Genomic DNA, 17,378 nt, shown 5'->3' with positions numbered 1-17,378 from the left:
CATTTTTCTTTTTTTACCCATTTTTTGGGTTTTTTATATATTTTTTCTTTTTTTTTCTTTTTTGTTTTTTTTCTTTCTTTTTTCTTTTTTTTTTGTTCTTTTCTTTTTTTTGTTCTTTTCTTTTTTTTTTGATGCTTTCACTTACAGATTTTGAAATTCACTATGGGGAGCTTAAATTAAATAAGCAATGCATAATTGATAAAGTTTTAAAATGTTTGTTCTCACGGGACTTGATACCTATGCAACAAGGTTTTTAAATATATATTACAATTTTTACTAATATTTAACCAAAAAAAAATAAAGGTTATCAATTAAAAAATGTTTTGCTTTAAAAAAAACAGAAACATTTTTATAAATATTTGTGCGGGAGAAAAAACTTTACAGTGGAAAAAATTTAGAACAAACACTAAATTTCTGCAATTAATTCAGATCTTTAAGTAATTGCAAAACCTTTTTTTTTTTCATTTTAGAGGTATCAAGTCCACTTAAATCTATATTCATAGCACCAAATAGATTTCACATTTAAATAAGTTATTCAAAAATTCCATTTTTAAATTAAGTTAGCACATACATACAAGTATTTTTTGCGACTGACGAAAAACATACAATTTTCCAGCCGTGTTAAAAAAAAATGTTAGTTAGATTAGTTTTGATCTTAAATCATGAGAAGTAAAAGTATAATCATAAACTTCGGTTCATATGAAACCAACAACAAGTACTGGTTAATTAATTTCACGTTTGCTCACGAGTTAAAGCATTTTACTCGATTGAACTTACCTTAAACGGTGAAACAATTTTGTGATTTGAATGATAGAGTGAAGTCTACTATCTAACTATATTTTAGTGAAATTCAATTTTTGTTTCACTTCTACGAAACTAACACACTTCCACAAAAGTTATAGCTTTAAAATGTCCACTTAATAAAAATTCTGTTGACAGTAATGAGAAATTTAATACCAAGCACAGACAAGAGCTATATTATCATTAAATGGGATAAAAACAGACTATTTGAAGTTTTTGAAAACGTAAAAGAATAGTAATGCTCTAAAAATTCGATTTTGAATGCAAAAAGTGCCGGATTGTGTTTTTTCCCCAAAAAAACCACATACCTAATTACTGTTCTCTATCTCTGATACATATGGTTATCAGACAAACTAGATATGTGCGAGCATAATATTATTTACTAGTTGGTTAATGGCCAAGATTTGCTTTACATAATGAATTCTTCAACTCTAAGTACAGCACAGAAATGACACTAAGAACAGAGAAAACGTTAGCTTTGGCTAACATTAGATCAAAATTTTACTCGAGTAAATTCAAATGTGCTTGTAGAGAAGTTAAGATCTCATTGCTTCAGACGGAAGCTTGGCAACGAAAATCCAAGTTAGGAAAGAGTGCAAGTTGCGATTCTTATTTCAGCTTTTGAAGACCGGAAAATGCTCCATTGGTAAATATTTTGATATTTCATCTATTTTTTCCGTTTTTTAAGTTAGTCGACACATTATGCATAAGTCCGCAGCAATGGACATATCTAACCAAATACTAACTTCAGCAAAGCTTTCTTGAAATGATGTGTAAATGTTGTTACTATTGAGTACTACTGGTCAACACATTGAAATTTGCTAAAGTAGTTGGAAGTCTTTTCGAAAAATTATGACAAATCTATTGCAGAAATTGAGATATTTGCCAACACATTGATTTCCTTTGTAACTATCGACGTTTTTCAGTCCCCGTGACAAATAATTAAGAAAATTATAAAAGGTATAAGATGCGATTTACCAGAATAAAAAGCTTAAGGTTCCTAAAAGCATTATGATTCTTCCAGCACTGAAAAAGAAGATAGAGATCAGCTTGATCAAAAATAGGTTTTATGGGGTCTAACAAAAAAGAAAAATGCAGAGTAATTTTCTGTACATGTGCTTTTTACACATGGTCCCCTAACGTTGCGACGATGATGCCTAGTTCTGCCCCTGAGTCAGGCAGTATCAACATCGATCCACTCCAAATTCTTTTAACATTTGCTCTTGACGAAAACCTTTGTTTGGAAACGGAGCACAACTGCCCCTGCACGTTCAGGGGCATTTTGGGACTGTACCCGAATCCCACAAGGGATTTGAGAGTACTGTCTGCAGACCATGGAGACTTTCAGAGCTGTTTCCTCATCCCTATGAAAACTTTTAGCGACTATACTTATCTCACTGGAAAATTTCTAAAATATCACCAAACTAAGCACATCGTTCCTGAAATTTTCCAACGAGACAAGGATAGTCGCTTAAAGTTTTCATAGAGAGGAGGAAACAGCTCTGAAAGTTTCCATTCTGTCGGCAGAAAGTACTTTCAATTCTCCTGTGGGATAAGGGCACGGTCCCAAAAACCCCTAAACGCATAGGTGCAGTCGTGCTACGTTTCCATGCAATGCCTTTCATCTCGAGCAAATGCGAAAAGAATTCAGAGCGGCTCGATCCCCCCCACTCCTCAATCGCTGGAAGGCGGACTCGGGGAGGGCCGCACCCTGCGGATATCCCGCACGTCTCCACGACGGCGGGGGCGGCGGCTGGGCGGCGGGAGCCGGGGGCGGCGGCGCAGGGAGTCGGCGGGCGCCTGGTACAATTGCACCTGCCGGCGCACGCGGGTCCCTCGGGCCCCCAAGCCCGACGACGGCGGCGGGGGCGCGCTCGACACCACCGGGGGGTGCGGTGGAGACGAGTCGTCCTCGTCGTCGTCGTCGGGCGGGGGGTCCGAGAGATCGGCGTGCATGGCGGCGTCCGTTGTTCCTTGCATCCCTGGGCCGTCGTCGTCCGGCTCATGCTGCTCCTCCACCTCCTCCTCCTGAGCCCCGTTCTGCTCGGTAACCCCCTCCTCGGGCGGAGTTGGTTGAGTCACCATAATGATCACCGGGCAGATGGGCGTGTCAGGGGGTGCGTCCTCTGTGCGGCCTCCTTCCGGCGCTGGGGAGTCTGATGGAAAAAAAGGAGGGTTAAAAATACCTGACTGCCTCCTGGACGTGGTTGCTCCCCACAGTCGAGGCCTTGAAGTTTGGGCCCCGGAAGCCCTTTGACTTTGGGCCCCGGGCACGTCCAGGAGGGCGGGGGCGTCGGCTCCGTCATCATCATCACCTCTATCATCATCATCTCCCCCCTCCTCCATGGGGGCATCGTCGTCAGGGTTTGCGTCGGGAACGCGGGGAGGCCTGGGATCGGCGGGGGCAGCATCCCAGGGAGCGTCTGTCGAAAAGAAAGAAAACAAAAATTTACATTAAATATGAAGTTTTACTCCCTTAATTTCTATTAGAAAAGTGCATGAGCGTTTTAATTTGCAGAACATAAATAAGCAATATGAATATCAATCACAGCTCCTCCAAATTAAAAAAAAGTAACAGAGCTGACTTTTCCTTTGTCAAGAAGGAATTCAAATTTCTGAAACGTTTGGAATGATTAATTTCATCTCATAGGAAACTACAGTTATGGTTTTATACCACAGGCGATGCTACAATCCACAGACTCATTTAGTATGATAATTATATATCTGTTGGGCAATTTTTTTGTGTGTGTGTGGGGGGGGGGGGGAATTAGTTTTTGCTGAAGCATATTTCAATATCTTTCGAAATTATAACCTTGGCTGCAGAAATATGAGAACTATGATGCAAGAGATTCTTGAAGTGTTTGAAAACGAGGAAGAAATAAACGCCTAAACACGAGAAGTAACGGCAGAGTAGGGTCAGGTGGGGTAAAATGGGTATAAAATAGCCTACTTTTGGATTTTGCCTCAAATATTTTTGTCAAAATATTTTGTTTCTATTTTTTTTTGTTTTATGTATACATTACATATGTTGAGAATAGAATTAAATAATTTTCACACATAATTTGATACAAATTTATTTTTGAGAGGAGTGTTTATGACTATATGTGTTCTATACCCATTTTACCCCACGCAGGTGAAAATGGGTAGCCTGTGGGGTAAAATGGATACTGAAGTCTAAAAAGTGATAAAAAAGCATACTATTTGTTCAATACAGTGTGATAATATAGATTTAAGAGTCAGTTAACAAAATTTCACAATTTAATTTTAAAAAATAGTGCAAACATTAAATTTGACAAAATATTAATGAGGTTTCTTTCAATGCATGATATCCATACTTGTCATTCTTTTAAAAAAAACAATGGCCTCTATTGTTAAATTGTGGCTCATTAATTTTTTTTTTATTATTTGATGTTTTTCAATGAAATCCATGTCGTGTATATCAGGAAAAATAAAAATACCCCATCTCAGATTTTTTTTTTAAATATTTTATCTCATAATATTTCCCTCAACAGCCATATATTTGCCAATAAATTGTTTCTCGCTTGTTTCCTCTAAGTATAATATCTATACCCAGATACCTGTGGTTAAACTTTGCTTCATAAGCATATTTTTAGCAGTTTCTATTTCAGATACTTCCTCTGAATGGAAACTTTCTCTTTCCACTATTTTTTATTTTCTTGTTTTTTAATTCATTATTTTTTTCACTTTCAATTCTTAGCCTTCCTGAAACATCTTTGTCAATACTTCCTGTATTTGCCAGCATACATTTAAGTTGTTTTAAATAACTCATGCAGGTAGTTGTCAAATCTGAAGCTCTTGTTGAAATTGCACACAATATTGCACTTTTCAAATCTTTATAAGGTGACGAAATTGTGCTTTGTAAGGTATATTTTTTCGGATTGAAACGAGGAAGTGTTCTGAGAATTTAAAGGTACATTAGAGAAATTGGTAGCATCTGATTGCAATCAAATACAAATGTGACAACCAGCAACAGGCTGGGCCCAACATATTCTAAGGAAATTGTTATTTTGTGTGCAAGTGCACAAAACTCTAAAATAGGTATAACGCTGGCTTCTTATTATTTGTTATGATGGAGCGAAGTTTATTTTATAAAGTCATGGCATTGCACACTTTTATGTTTCAATCATTTTAAGTTAACCACAAATGAATTAATATTCATTTAAAGGAAAATATGCTGTTTTATCTTTTAAAACAACTTGCTGGAATGATAAGCCTAACCATATACCCATTTTACCCCATTTTCAAAATATGAGATTAAAAATAGAAAAAAAAAATTTTTTTCTTCCCTGTAAGTTGAAGCAGCAACAAAAATGTCCAACTGAAGATATTATGACACAGTAATAAAAATTTCTCAAAAATCAGGAACTGGAGATAGAAGTTTAAGCAGACAACATGCGACTTGAATTTATCTACTTCAATTTAAAGTGTTGCCTCTCAATAAAAAATAATCTAATGGAAAAATATATATTGTGTGACAGAATTCAGAACAGTTAAGTATAATGTCCCACTCAAAAAAATGCAAATTTAATTTAAAATAATTTGTTTTTAAAGCCATATATTTTGACTACCCATTTTACCCCATTACCCATTTTACCCCACCTGACCCTAAATAAATTACTGCAAAGAAATGTCACTTTAGTTCACTAAATAGTGATTACATTTGTTTAATTTCGTGAAAAAAAAAGTAACTATACAGTGCAGTGTTATGTACTACATTATATGGTATGTACGTACATACATATTGCATAACCGCTTTTTTTGTTTGTTGTAATGCTGGCGATTTTTCCAAACAGTATTTTCCTGGTTAGTTTCGAAAAGCTGAACGACCAACTACTTCGGATTTTGCACGTTGTACTGCAGTTACGTTCCAATAGTATAGATTCAAGTTGTGATATAATTGAGTGATAAATTTCACTTAGAAGTTGATACATTTAGTTTATTCATATCTGATGGATGAAATAACAGGCAAAAAATATACGTTGGATTTGACTAGACAAGTAAAAATTCACCGATAAAAGGGATTCTCTGTAAGCTTGAAACAGCTGCATTTAGTCTGACGATTGATGTTCTTGACATATTACTTAACGGTTTTTTTTTCAATTAAAATATCTGCACCTTAGAGCTAGACTAACATGAGGTCAAAAAGAATGGACATTTTCAGGTTATTACGGCTTTATATGTAGCATCGTATCCCACATTGAGTGATTATAAAGTAATTGAAAACTATATATATATATATATATATATTATAATTAACCAGCATAAAAGAGCACGAGCCTCATTCTTTATATGGACCAGACAAAAGTTTTTCCGCTCTCTTCCGAATAGGAATAATGTGAGTTACGTTAGTCTGGCTCAGAAGTAACGATATAACACTTGGATAAAAATGAATTTTGTGTACAAAATAATTGATAATTTTAGTTTTGCAGTTGATAATAAAAATTAAAGCAAACGAGAAAAAAAAAATATTTTTTTTTTGCTGTAAATTATGATTGCGAATGAATAAATAATTCAAAATGTAGCGGCATTTCTCTGCTTTTTACGAATCCCAGTCCTTTCATGACTTTACAAAAGTTAGGCTTTCTTTGAAAGTTTTTTCTGAATCATAATGTATAGTGCACTGTTAAAAATAATTTATTTAAAAGTGAAACCATCTACGTGCTTATTTTTTCCCCGAGTAAAATTGACTCAAAAAGGAATAAGCGACCTACTTAGTTCTGAGTATTAGCTCTAACTTAAATATCACTGAAGCAAAAAAATGAAAATATCACTTTATTAATACAGTAAAAATTTTAAATTCGAAAAAAAATTGCTATTTTTTATACGCTTTTATTGGCTTCACCTGTATGTATGTATCTTGTAACGGAATCTTGCAGCTCAAATTTCGCCCTCTCCCTGCGATCGGATTCGTTTGAAATTTGACACGCGACATCAGACCCGATGACAATGCAATGTTCTATAATCAAATTAATTAACTCTTTTAATTGATAGTTTCCTCCAATTTTAATAAATATTTTGGCATAAATCCGACAATGTGAAAAAGGAAATATTTAAATAAATACATTAAAAAATGCTCGCAAAAGTTATTTAAAAATATCGACAAAAACCTTTATTTTTCCCACATCAGACAAAATCTGTTCCGATGTTCCAAGGTAATTAAAACATGAAATGTAATTGTTTTTAACTAATTTCATGCCAAAATTAGGTGAGCCTTCAATTGGAAATTCATTGCTGATCAGACCATTGTTGAGCAAAACTTTTATTCAAATGCATCTCAAATTTTCAAAGTAATGTAGATATGATTTCTGCACACATACATCGATGATTGAGATGGATTAGCTGGATTAGACACTTACTCCACAGGCAAAGTTGAATGTTTTTAGAGCTCGGCTATTACACTTTAAGGGGTACAGTTGCTCTTTTTGGAGTTCGAGAGACCACGTTTCGAATGCCACCCGAGAACTTTAGTCGCATTTTATGGGCAAATTTCATGAACATAAAAGATTTTGAACAATGTTGAAATGAATATTTTTTCGTGAAACAAGTTAAACTAAAAAGAAGAAAATAAAATAATAGTTAAAAAAAAAAAAAAAAAACACGCTTTCGTAGCGAAATGAACTAAAGTGAAAAAAATCTTTGGATAATAGTAGTTAACCAATCACTTAATTTTAATGTAATAAAAAAAAACCTTGGGTGGGGGGGGGGGGGCTTTTTATCAGTTGTCTTGAATTTCTTTCATTTGTTGTCCAGGCAAAAATTTAAATAGACAGCCCCCACGGTTTTTTGTATTACATTAAAATTAAGTGATTGATCAACTACTATCATCCAAAAATTATTTTTCACTTTTTAGTTCATTTTGATACGAAAGCGTGTTTTTTTTTAGTTTTTTAAACTGTTATTTTATTTTTAATGATTTGTTCACTAGACTACCTTTACTTCCCTCAAAATTAAATATTTATTTACTGCATATGACGTCACAATGATTCTTGAATTTAGTCTCTCCATTCAGCGCACGAATACAAGACTTTGGACCCAGAATTAAGGCGTTCGTCATTTCAAAGACTGGAAAAACACAGTTAGAACGAGGTTCAAAAGTTATGTTGAATCTCAAAATGCTAGGACTTCCGCGCTATGGATATATGGTCAGGTCTTGAACACAGCAATCGCTTGAAATATTTTTGTTAAGCGTTTGTCAGCTTCAGGCAACCACAGATTCAATCCCAAAATTTTCTAAATTGAACATGAACTTAAATCGACAAAAAGAAGTAATTTCTTCTATTAGTTAACGTAGTATATTGGAGAGAGAATACAGAAAAAAGAGAGTAACGACAAACGAGAGTGATTCTAAAAATGAAGCATTGATAAAAGCAAAAGCTTTCGGAGCATATGTATTGTAATATGTATTTTGCGAATCGTGCTTGAGAGGGCTGAAGAAGATTTTCAGTGATTACAAAGCTTTGGAAACATTTCGCAAAAAATAAGACAAAAATGCCGACTATCTATCGTTATGAATTACTTTAAAAAAACTTGATACAGTTACACTCGACTACAAGAAGTGTTGTTCTAAAATTAAAAGCTTCAACTTACCTCGGTTTTCGAGAGCCTGGAATAAGTAGTTCACATTCGAAACAACCTGCTCTTTGAAGCGCTGATGTTCTTCATTTTTCTCCCTCAACTGCTCCCTGAGTGTTGCAATCTCTGTAGACAGAAAGAAAAAATACTTCATACACTTCATTTTACATCTTGCAACATACAAAAGTACAAATAGTATATTATTTATTATTAATCGTTTCCATTTTGCTCACTCCCGAATGAATGTTGAGAGTTTTTTTTTTCGACTTCACCCAACGTGTACATATATACCTACGCCCGAAATATTTATTTTGATGATCCCCGAGCTAATTGCAACGAGTTTTCTCGTGATGTCCGTATGTATGTGCGTATGTATATCGCGTAACTTTCTGAAGCATACCGTTTTTCAGTTACAATTTAGCAATTAGTCACCTAGTGGGGTCTAGTATATTTTTCGACTTAAAGTTTGAAAACATTTCTTGGGAGTTCCCAAAGTCCTTTCTACCATTAAAACTTGTGTCAACTTTGGTGTTAGACTTCAGTTCCGAAAAAAATCCGGAGTAGAGGCTCCTAATGCAAACTTTTTTTTCTAACGTTTACAAATATGGCCTATAGTTGCGGTTTTAGACACTTAAACTCAAATTTTTCCGGGGAAATGGCGACTGAATTCCTTCTCTTCAATTAACTTCAACAAAGATGGTCTACAACTGAGCTATTTAGGAAATATTTTCATTATGAGCATCTCCGATCCTCCCTTCCATCCCCTATCGTTGAAATCGTCTCAAAACTTCTTCTCCAGGGCTTCAATTTCAAGAAAATTTGAACATATTCCGGGGGGAGGTACCTTCACGAATGTTAGGTTTACGACTTTAGATTCATATTGTTAATTCTCTTTCTTCGCTTAAATAACGAGATTCTGTTAATTTGATTACTCATACGCTAGTAATGACACCTCCAACCTTCGAAGCAAAAAACTGGACTATCTTGCTATACATACGTTTTGAAAAAAAAAATGAGTTGCTGCCAAAAGCCCTCCTCCGAATTTTTAGAAATCGCGACTGCCTTCTTACAAGAAAATGCCATCATTCACTTCAACGAAAGTTTACGAACACTAATAATACTATATAAGATTTGTATGACCCCAGCCGGGTTCTCCGCAATGTCGCGGAGCCCCCCCCCCCAGCTCTTCCGAAAACCAAATCTGCACTCGCCACTCAAAGGATGCAGGAATTTTAAAAGTGTCGAAATGTGTTTAACATTAAAGAAACTATTTTTTATTCTTCAATTGTGCAGCCATTGTTGAAATTAAAAAAACAAGGTGTAAATGGAAGATCTCAAGCACTTTAAGTTATAATGCAAAATATGCGCATGCGCACACATATGTTTATATATAAATGGGGAGACGCAGAGGGGGACCCGGGTCATTTGTTGCTGAAAAAGGGTCGTGACGTGAAAAAGGTTGGTAACCACTGGAGTAAAGCGAGTTCAGCATGTCATACAACATAGCTTATTTGAAGTCCGTATGTACATTTGATGATGATGAAGATAGGTTGATATTGTGAGCTGGCCTGACGAAAACCAGCAAAACCCTTCTAGCTCCCCGCGAGAAGAAAATTACGATCTCCCGTGCCTAACGTGACCTGGGGGTCGACTGCTCCCCTCTTCAAGCGACGTTCTCTCCTCTTCCTCACCCCATCCTCACCTTTGGAGAACCGCACTCCAACCGTTACAATGTTGTAAAAATAGTTACGAATATTAAAACTTGAATCGGGTTTGCATAGTTTTTTTTTAAATTTTAATAACTAAAACCATTAGTTTCAAGTAATTTTATCAGTTCCTTCTGTGTCAGGATTTATGTAATGTGGTAATGTCATTTTGTCTTTTATGTAAAAGTAAAACTAAGTTTAACAGCAGTAAATGGCTGATTATAAATTATTTAAATTCTTCAGATACTATGTTTTTTAATCTTTTATAATTGACTTTGTCAGTGAACCAATACAAATTTTTTGATCATAAATGAACTAATATTAGCTTGAAATACAACCAAATTTATTTGTTTCAACAGCTTTTTAAGCTCAATCTACAATTGTCCTGAAAGCTACTTCTCAGTTCAGAATTTCTCTGCAACAGTATGGGAAAGAAGTTTTTAAAACCTACATGCAAAAAAACAAATAACAAATTCAGCACCTTTTATTCACCTTTAATCTTAAAGACAAACAACTTGTTGAATCAACATTTCGTTTGTGAATTTTTAAAAATCTAAAACAATCAAAAATTCCTTTAGCGTATGAAATCAAAATTTATTACATTAAGAATCATTTATAAGGATAGTTTTATTTTTAATATAAAGTTTAGTCGGGTTTCGGACACAAATTTAGGTTTTTGACCATTACGTCAAAAAAGGCTTTTTGATATGGCGGTAAAAACCACGGTTAAAAATCTAATGAAACCAACAACTATCGAAAACTTGCCAACTCTCATAACATAAAACGCGTTATGAGCTGAATTTGGCGAAATGTAACTGTAAAAAATGTTATGAATGTTTGCTCTATCATCTGGGGGAAAAGTCTCTGAACATTTTTTCGGATAATGACAAGGACTTGAAATTCTCGAACAAGATACAACAAAAGAAAAATCCCTTCAAAAACATAAAACGTAGGAAAATGGAAGTCTCGCTTCCACCGCAAAAAGATGTGAGATCTCATATAAAACCAAGTCTGTTGTCTAAGTATGCTCGGAAACCCCTATTTAAAAACTTTACCACACAAATTGTTTCCTATTAAGATAACTTGCAAGAATTGTTAGGACCATTTTAATATTAGACATCTTGGTTTCTATAATAAAGTAACGGACTCGGCAATCACCATGCCAACGTAATAGCATATAACCTAAAACAGCGATTTCAGCGCTTTATTTGTGCATGCTTACACATTACGCAAACTAAGGCTGCGAGCACTATAATACAAGAGGAGTACTCGCAATAGATTATTCTTTACTTTTCCATTTCACGTCAACAAATCTCGTCAAGCTGGCTTGATTCGGGACAACATTTAGGATACGCAGAAAAAATTTGTACCCTAGTAACATTTTCTATTACTTTCTTTGACGACCAATGAAATACACATTTTTCCTACTATACGATAACACAATCTAGTTGGGCAAATGTATTATGGATGACAAAAAAAAATAAAAAAATGAAAAAAATTTGAATTTTGACCTTTTGAATTCAAATTATGTTTTTCGCAGTTACGAGTGCGTGTGTATGTAGGCATGTGTATGTGTGAGTAGGCATGTGTGTTTGTGTCTGTATGCAGGCATGAGTGTGTGGGTAGTTGTGTGAATGAGTGTTTGTGTGTGGTGGGGAATGTGTATGTGTGTAGGCATATTTGTTTGTGTCTGTGTGCAGGCATGAGTGTGTGGGTAGTTGTGTGTGTACGTGTAGGTGACTATGTATGCGTGTGTATGTGTAGGTGACTATGTATGCGTGTGTATGTGTAGGTGTCTGTATGTATGCGTGTGTATGTGTAGGTGTCTGTATGTATGCGTGTGTATGTGTAGGTGTCTGTATGTATGCGTGTGTATGTGTATGTTTTTGAGTGTGTGTATGTGTGTGTAGGTGTATGTATTTGTGTGTGCGCGCGTGTGTGTGTGTGTGTGTGTGGTGGTTGTGTATGTATGCGCGTGTGTGTATGGATGCAACATGGCGACGGTTTTCGCTACAGGAGCAGCATCGTGAGGAGCCGATCGACGGTGATGCTGTAGAGGGTGCTGGCGGGAAAATAAAATGATATGACATCAAAACAGTCAAGTGATAACAATAAGCAATCGTGATTGCTCAAAAAAAAATAAATAAAAAAAATAATAAAAATCACGTAATCAGAAAAAACTGCGTCTATTTAACAACTAATGGTATTTTTTACTATCAGAAATGTAATGTAAAAAATATTAACTTTTTTGTTTCCTATCAGCCAATAGTTTTTCGATTACAACTGAAAAATATCCAAATTAATCATAATTTTATTCAACTGTTACTTTTGAATAGCATCTGGATTTAGTAAATTGGGAAATCATTTCTTTCAGTTTTTTTTTCTTTCTAGGTCGCAAGATTTTATACAAAACTTCCTTTTTTTTTTTCCTTAAAATGTTGATTGAAGTGTATAAATTTCAATATATTTTCAATTAATGTGTGTGTGTGATAATTAAATAGATCTGTAATTAAACGAAATTACATAAATATTTATACCTAAACATTTCGTTTATTTGATATTAATTTTGTCCTGTGAATATATTAAATTTTAGAAAGAAAAGTAGCTTATAATATTTCGGTAGGGTTTGGTGGGGTAAAGTGGTCATAAAATCGTAGGTTTTCAATTTGGGTGGATGATTATAACAATAAATCCTTCAAACACCAACTATTTTTTTGTTATTTTACATTGCATTATTATAGAACACGGTTCACTGAATCGCAGGAAAAAAATATTGATTTAAGTAGTTTTATAACATTTTCATTTCTCAATGTATTTATGACCACTTTACCCCATGGGGTGGGGAAAGTGGTCATAGCATGGGATAAAATGGTCATAGTTAAAAATAGACGCAAAACCATAACAAATAACAATAGTATTTCTATGTTTCGGTTATTTTTATGGTTACAAATAGACGTATATGCGTACATACATAAACTGGTATACACGAGTTAAATCGCGTCGACACGTACAAACACGTACATCACAGTACGTGTTTACTCACGTGTATATATATATATATGGAAGCACTAATATTATACGTATGTTTACGTGTAAACACGATTATATACCTGTATGGACATACATAGGTACATTTATGTGTATACACCTGTACATGTATGAATACACGAATATATCCGCTAATATACATGTATGCTTACAGATTGAATCCAAGTTCTTGGGCAAAAATCGAAGGGGTGTGAGAGGGGAGGATAATAATCAAATAATCATAAGGAAGTTATGGTCGCTGACGCTCTACATGCACACAAAGCAAGAAACTGATGGATGCAAAAAAGGTCACAAATTTGTTACACAAAAATGAAATGATGACAAAACATTTTGCTTTTTAAGAAATATTTACAGCAGTTGTTAGAAGTTACGGCCTGTAGTAGCTTTAATACAAGTATCGCAACAAAGCCTCAGCGACTGAAGAAAGTTTTTCAAATGTCTTGTTATTGCAACAGAGGGTGCTTTGTTATTGCAACGCATGTGGTACAGCTGCAGGCCGCAAATTTCATCAATCGCTTAAAAACTTTCTTAAGGCTTAAAATGTTGTGTAAAATTGTCTGTGTAACACACACACTCATTTGTGACCTGTTTCGCATTCATCAGATTCTGGCTTTGCGTTCATGTAGCGTGTCAGCGTTCAGTTTGTGACCATGTGTTTCTTATGATTCTGGCTTCTTATCCTCGAATCCAACACCTTTCAATAATTTTCCCAAGAGTTTAAACTCACCCTGCATACATGTATATCATATACCTGTTAGTAAGTTTCTACTATCGTACGTACGCGTATATACGTGTCCACCTGAGTATTTTAGTGTATATATATATACATGAGTACTATAAGCCGGTATATATGTGTATAGTAGAATGAACATATGTATATATAAAAAATACTTACAGATACCCCATACGTGTTTATTGGTGCATTTACATGAATGCATATATATACATATATATATACCTACACGAGCATATGCGTATGCATATACTCGTATATTTAACCATGTTTACTGCTAAAAAAATACAGATTAAGTGAAGTTAATATTTAATTTATATCTGCCTTATACTGAAAGATTAAGTGACTTTAGAAGAACAATATTCGTTAAGCTTAATATTATGACCACTTTACCCCACTTATTTAAATTGTTATTGTCTAAAAAATTATCCAAAATAGATCCAGCTGATTCCTAATGAATAGGAGATTTTGAGACATGTAGGAAGCTTCCTGCGCAGTCAATCTGTTCATAATTCTAACAAACAAAATTTCCCAGGGAAGTTAAGAGATTTGTTTAGATTTTAAAATTTTTCGCAATCACACAATATTTTTTTTACCAAGTAAAATTTCGCCAATTGTAAAATATTGAATTGAAAATGTAGTTTCTAACTGCCCACCCTAAAATAAAATTTCAAATTAATTCAAACATTTACAGTTGACTCTGTTTAACGACGTTCTATTTCACGACTTTCTCCATTTAACGACGAGTTTTCACAGTCCCAGATGGTCCACTATAGTGTTAAAAGCATTCTATTTGAGGACGCTTTCTACAAGGACGATTTTTTGTGGTCCCTTCAAAGTCGTTAAACAGAGAGCCAACTGTATTTCGAAGCTATAGCCATTTATTTGACGAATGACTACTTTATTCCATCGACCACTTTCCCCCACTAGACCCTACATAACCAAATTCAATTTTCTAATGACCTGCCCTGTTAATGTTAAAGCTTTCATGAAGGGTACTAGACATTAAAATATATTCATAAGTAGTTACACAAAAAAGGCATTCTATTCCATGTATAATTTTTGCATTACATTTGTTTCTTTTTTAATTTCATTTTGTGACAGAAATTTAAAAATTGTAAATTTTTTCCGAGTGAAGATAAATCTCTTCAGAAGAAAACCGGGTTTTGTTTCTCTAAATTTCCGGTTTTTTCCGACCATTGTCACTCTAGTTGATCGATTAACACTAGAAAGACGGAGGGGCCTGTGTGGCCGATCGCGTAGTTTGTTGTTCAATAATTCGAATGATATCTAACGTTGCTTAATGGAACGCTCCGACTTTTCATAATATGTCACTATTTAAATGATTGTTTGATCGTTTAATGATTCGCCACATAGTACTGTAAATATTGATCCATATACCTAGAAAGACGGGAGGAGCCACAGTGGAACCCTACGCATTCTACAATGAAAAAAGATTTATTTTTTCCTTTCACGCAACTGTTGTAGCATAAAACAAATGCTATTCACTCTATTTTCAATAAGTTACCGCCCTATAGCCAGGGCTAAGGCAGAAATACATGAAATACAACGCCAGTTCAGCCATTCCAGCCGAGGACTGCAGTTTCGTGCTTATTGGCACTCATTAGCTCGGCATAGGAAGTCACTGAGCTGGAGGTGGAAAACCTCTTGAGGAAGTCAAGAGTGCCAAACGAAGTGATAGCTAATATAGAATTAGCACTGACCATACGAGTGACCGAAGCAATGGTTCGGTTCAACTCTTAAGAATGAAGGCAAGGCATGCTATTTTCAGGAAGTTACCACCCTATAACCAGGGATAAGGCAGAAATACATGAAATACACCGCCAGTTCAGCCATTCCAGCCGAGGACTGCAGTTTCGTCCTTATTGGGACTCAATAGCCCGGCATAGGAAGTCACTGAGCTGGAGGAGGAAAACCTCGAGGAAGCCAAGAAAGCCAAACAAACTGGTATAGCTAATATAGAAAGGCAGTGTATTTCATGCTATTCACCTCTAGTTTAACTTGTAACTTTCTCTTTGTGGTTGGATATCCAAATGCTATAAACAGTACCGATTGCTTACGAGCCTAACCGCAGTCATTGCTCTTGAAAAGATAAACTAGCTCTACCTTTCGGCAAGTAAAGACAGAAAAGCTGAGAATAATAACGTACGAATTTTTTATTTAGTCATATAAGAAGTTGCATCGGGCAGGTGGACTAACCCAGGAAGAATTTTTAGAAGAATTAACCGAAAGAAAATTAACAATGGCCCCTGCAGTCTTTCTATGTATACATAAAATTTTAGTCTCTCTAAAGTTAAAAAACGTTCTGAATAAAGTATATGGCAAACGAAGTGTTTCCTTACCTTGATCCTTGGCCTCTAACTCCTGGCGGTTCGCCGCCCCCTCTTGATGGAGATCCCTCACCACATCGAAGAGGCTTGTCACCACGTCCCAGACGCTGAATACAACTTCCAATAACTGCTCCATATCTAGAAATCAGAGAGGGGAAACTTTTCAAGAATCTGAAATCACTTCATACATGTTATTGCAAAGAAATAGAAAAGCTGAAAGCTTTTCTTCTGAGTTCTGTTCATTTGAAGGTTATAAACAGAATTCGATATTTTGCTCTATATTTCTAATAAAAGGTAATATTTACTTAAAAGCAAAACTTTAAAAATTGTAGAAACGGAACAAAATCACATTCTTGTGGTGCCCGATGCCGAAAGACCGCGTACTGGCTTCATTCTCCTGCTTGTTTGTGGAAAAGCAATCCTATGTTATTTTTCATCATTTCTGAAAAATAGCCTCAATCTCTCAACACCTGGCATTGATTTTCTACATAACTTATTTTCTGAACTGGTTTCAATATAAAGGATTTTGAACAAAAATATAAAAACATTTTTTTCCAAGCTACAAGCTCGAAATGGAGAATTCCTAGATTTTTATCTTTCTAAAAATTTATTGAAAAACGGAGTAATCATGCAAGCGGATTTAAATGAATTTAAAAATGGATATTTGTGGATTTTGGCAAACAGCAGAATAGTTCCGTGTTTGCGTAATTTTCCAAAATCTTATCATCCTCATATATATATATATATTAAATAATGATCGAGTAACCCGCGAGTATCAACAATGAAACTTGCTCCACGGCATGATCATTTGATAATGTGTTTTGGTAATGTGTAACATGCAGGGAAAGGCTTCGTGACAAGGTTGAACTCGATCCGGCCACTTAACTGTTTTACTGGTAAGACAGTCATTTCATGGGAATGAAGAAACGAAAAAATGATCAACAATGAATGCCAGCTACTGCAGTTTAGGGTTAATCCACGGGATTGAGGTTTACCATTTCAACTATCAAAATATCACCAAACAGGCAATGGTTTCATTTAAATGTAGAAAGCAGTTTTCGCCCGTCACAGGCGTTTTTCTAGTATCTAGAATGAGTAACATAAGAACTGTTTTATTTAGAAAGGTTTTTCCTTTCAATTGTTAGA

The 17,378-nt window shown here is 35.0% G+C and overlaps 1 protein-coding gene across 1 annotated transcript; it reads right to left on the bottom strand.

Moving 5' to 3' along the window:
- Window positions 1-2,475: 2,475 nt before the first annotated feature.
- LOC129217768 (proline-rich proteoglycan 2-like) lies at window positions 2,476-16,368 on the bottom strand. Its single transcript, XM_054852112.1, has 3 exons — window positions 16,245-16,368; window positions 8,410-8,520; window positions 2,476-3,224 (listed from the first exon to the last, which is right to left on the bottom strand). The coding sequence occupies exons 1-3, from the start codon at window positions 16,366-16,368 to the stop codon at window positions 2,476-2,478; spliced, it is 984 nt and encodes a 327-aa protein (XP_054708087.1).
- Window positions 16,369-17,378: the final 1,010 nt, after the last annotated feature.

Source organism: Uloborus diversus, chromosome 2, assembly GCF_026930045.1.
Source record: "Uloborus diversus isolate 005 chromosome 2, Udiv.v.3.1, whole genome shotgun sequence".
In the NCBI taxonomy this organism is placed as follows: domain Eukaryota; kingdom Metazoa; phylum Arthropoda; class Arachnida; order Araneae; family Uloboridae; genus Uloborus; species Uloborus diversus.
The sequence above is the reverse complement of the archived record's forward strand: the minus strand, read 5'-3'. Positions and strand labels throughout refer to the sequence as shown.

Bases quoted from the DNA above. Each gene is read 5' to 3' on its own strand.
- LOC129217768 (XM_054852112.1), bottom strand. From the start codon at position 16,368: ATGGAGCAGTTATTGGAAGTTGTATTCAGCGTCTGGGACGTGGTGACA. The intron at 8,521-16,244 runs GTAAGGAAACAC...TTCTGTCTACAG, and splicing joins GTTAGAGGCCAAGGATCAAG to AGATTGCAACACTCAGGGAG. The intron at 3,225-8,409 runs GTAAGTTGAAGC...TCTTTTCGACAG, and splicing joins CCAGGCTCTCGAAAACCGAG to ACGCTCCCTGGGATGCTGCC.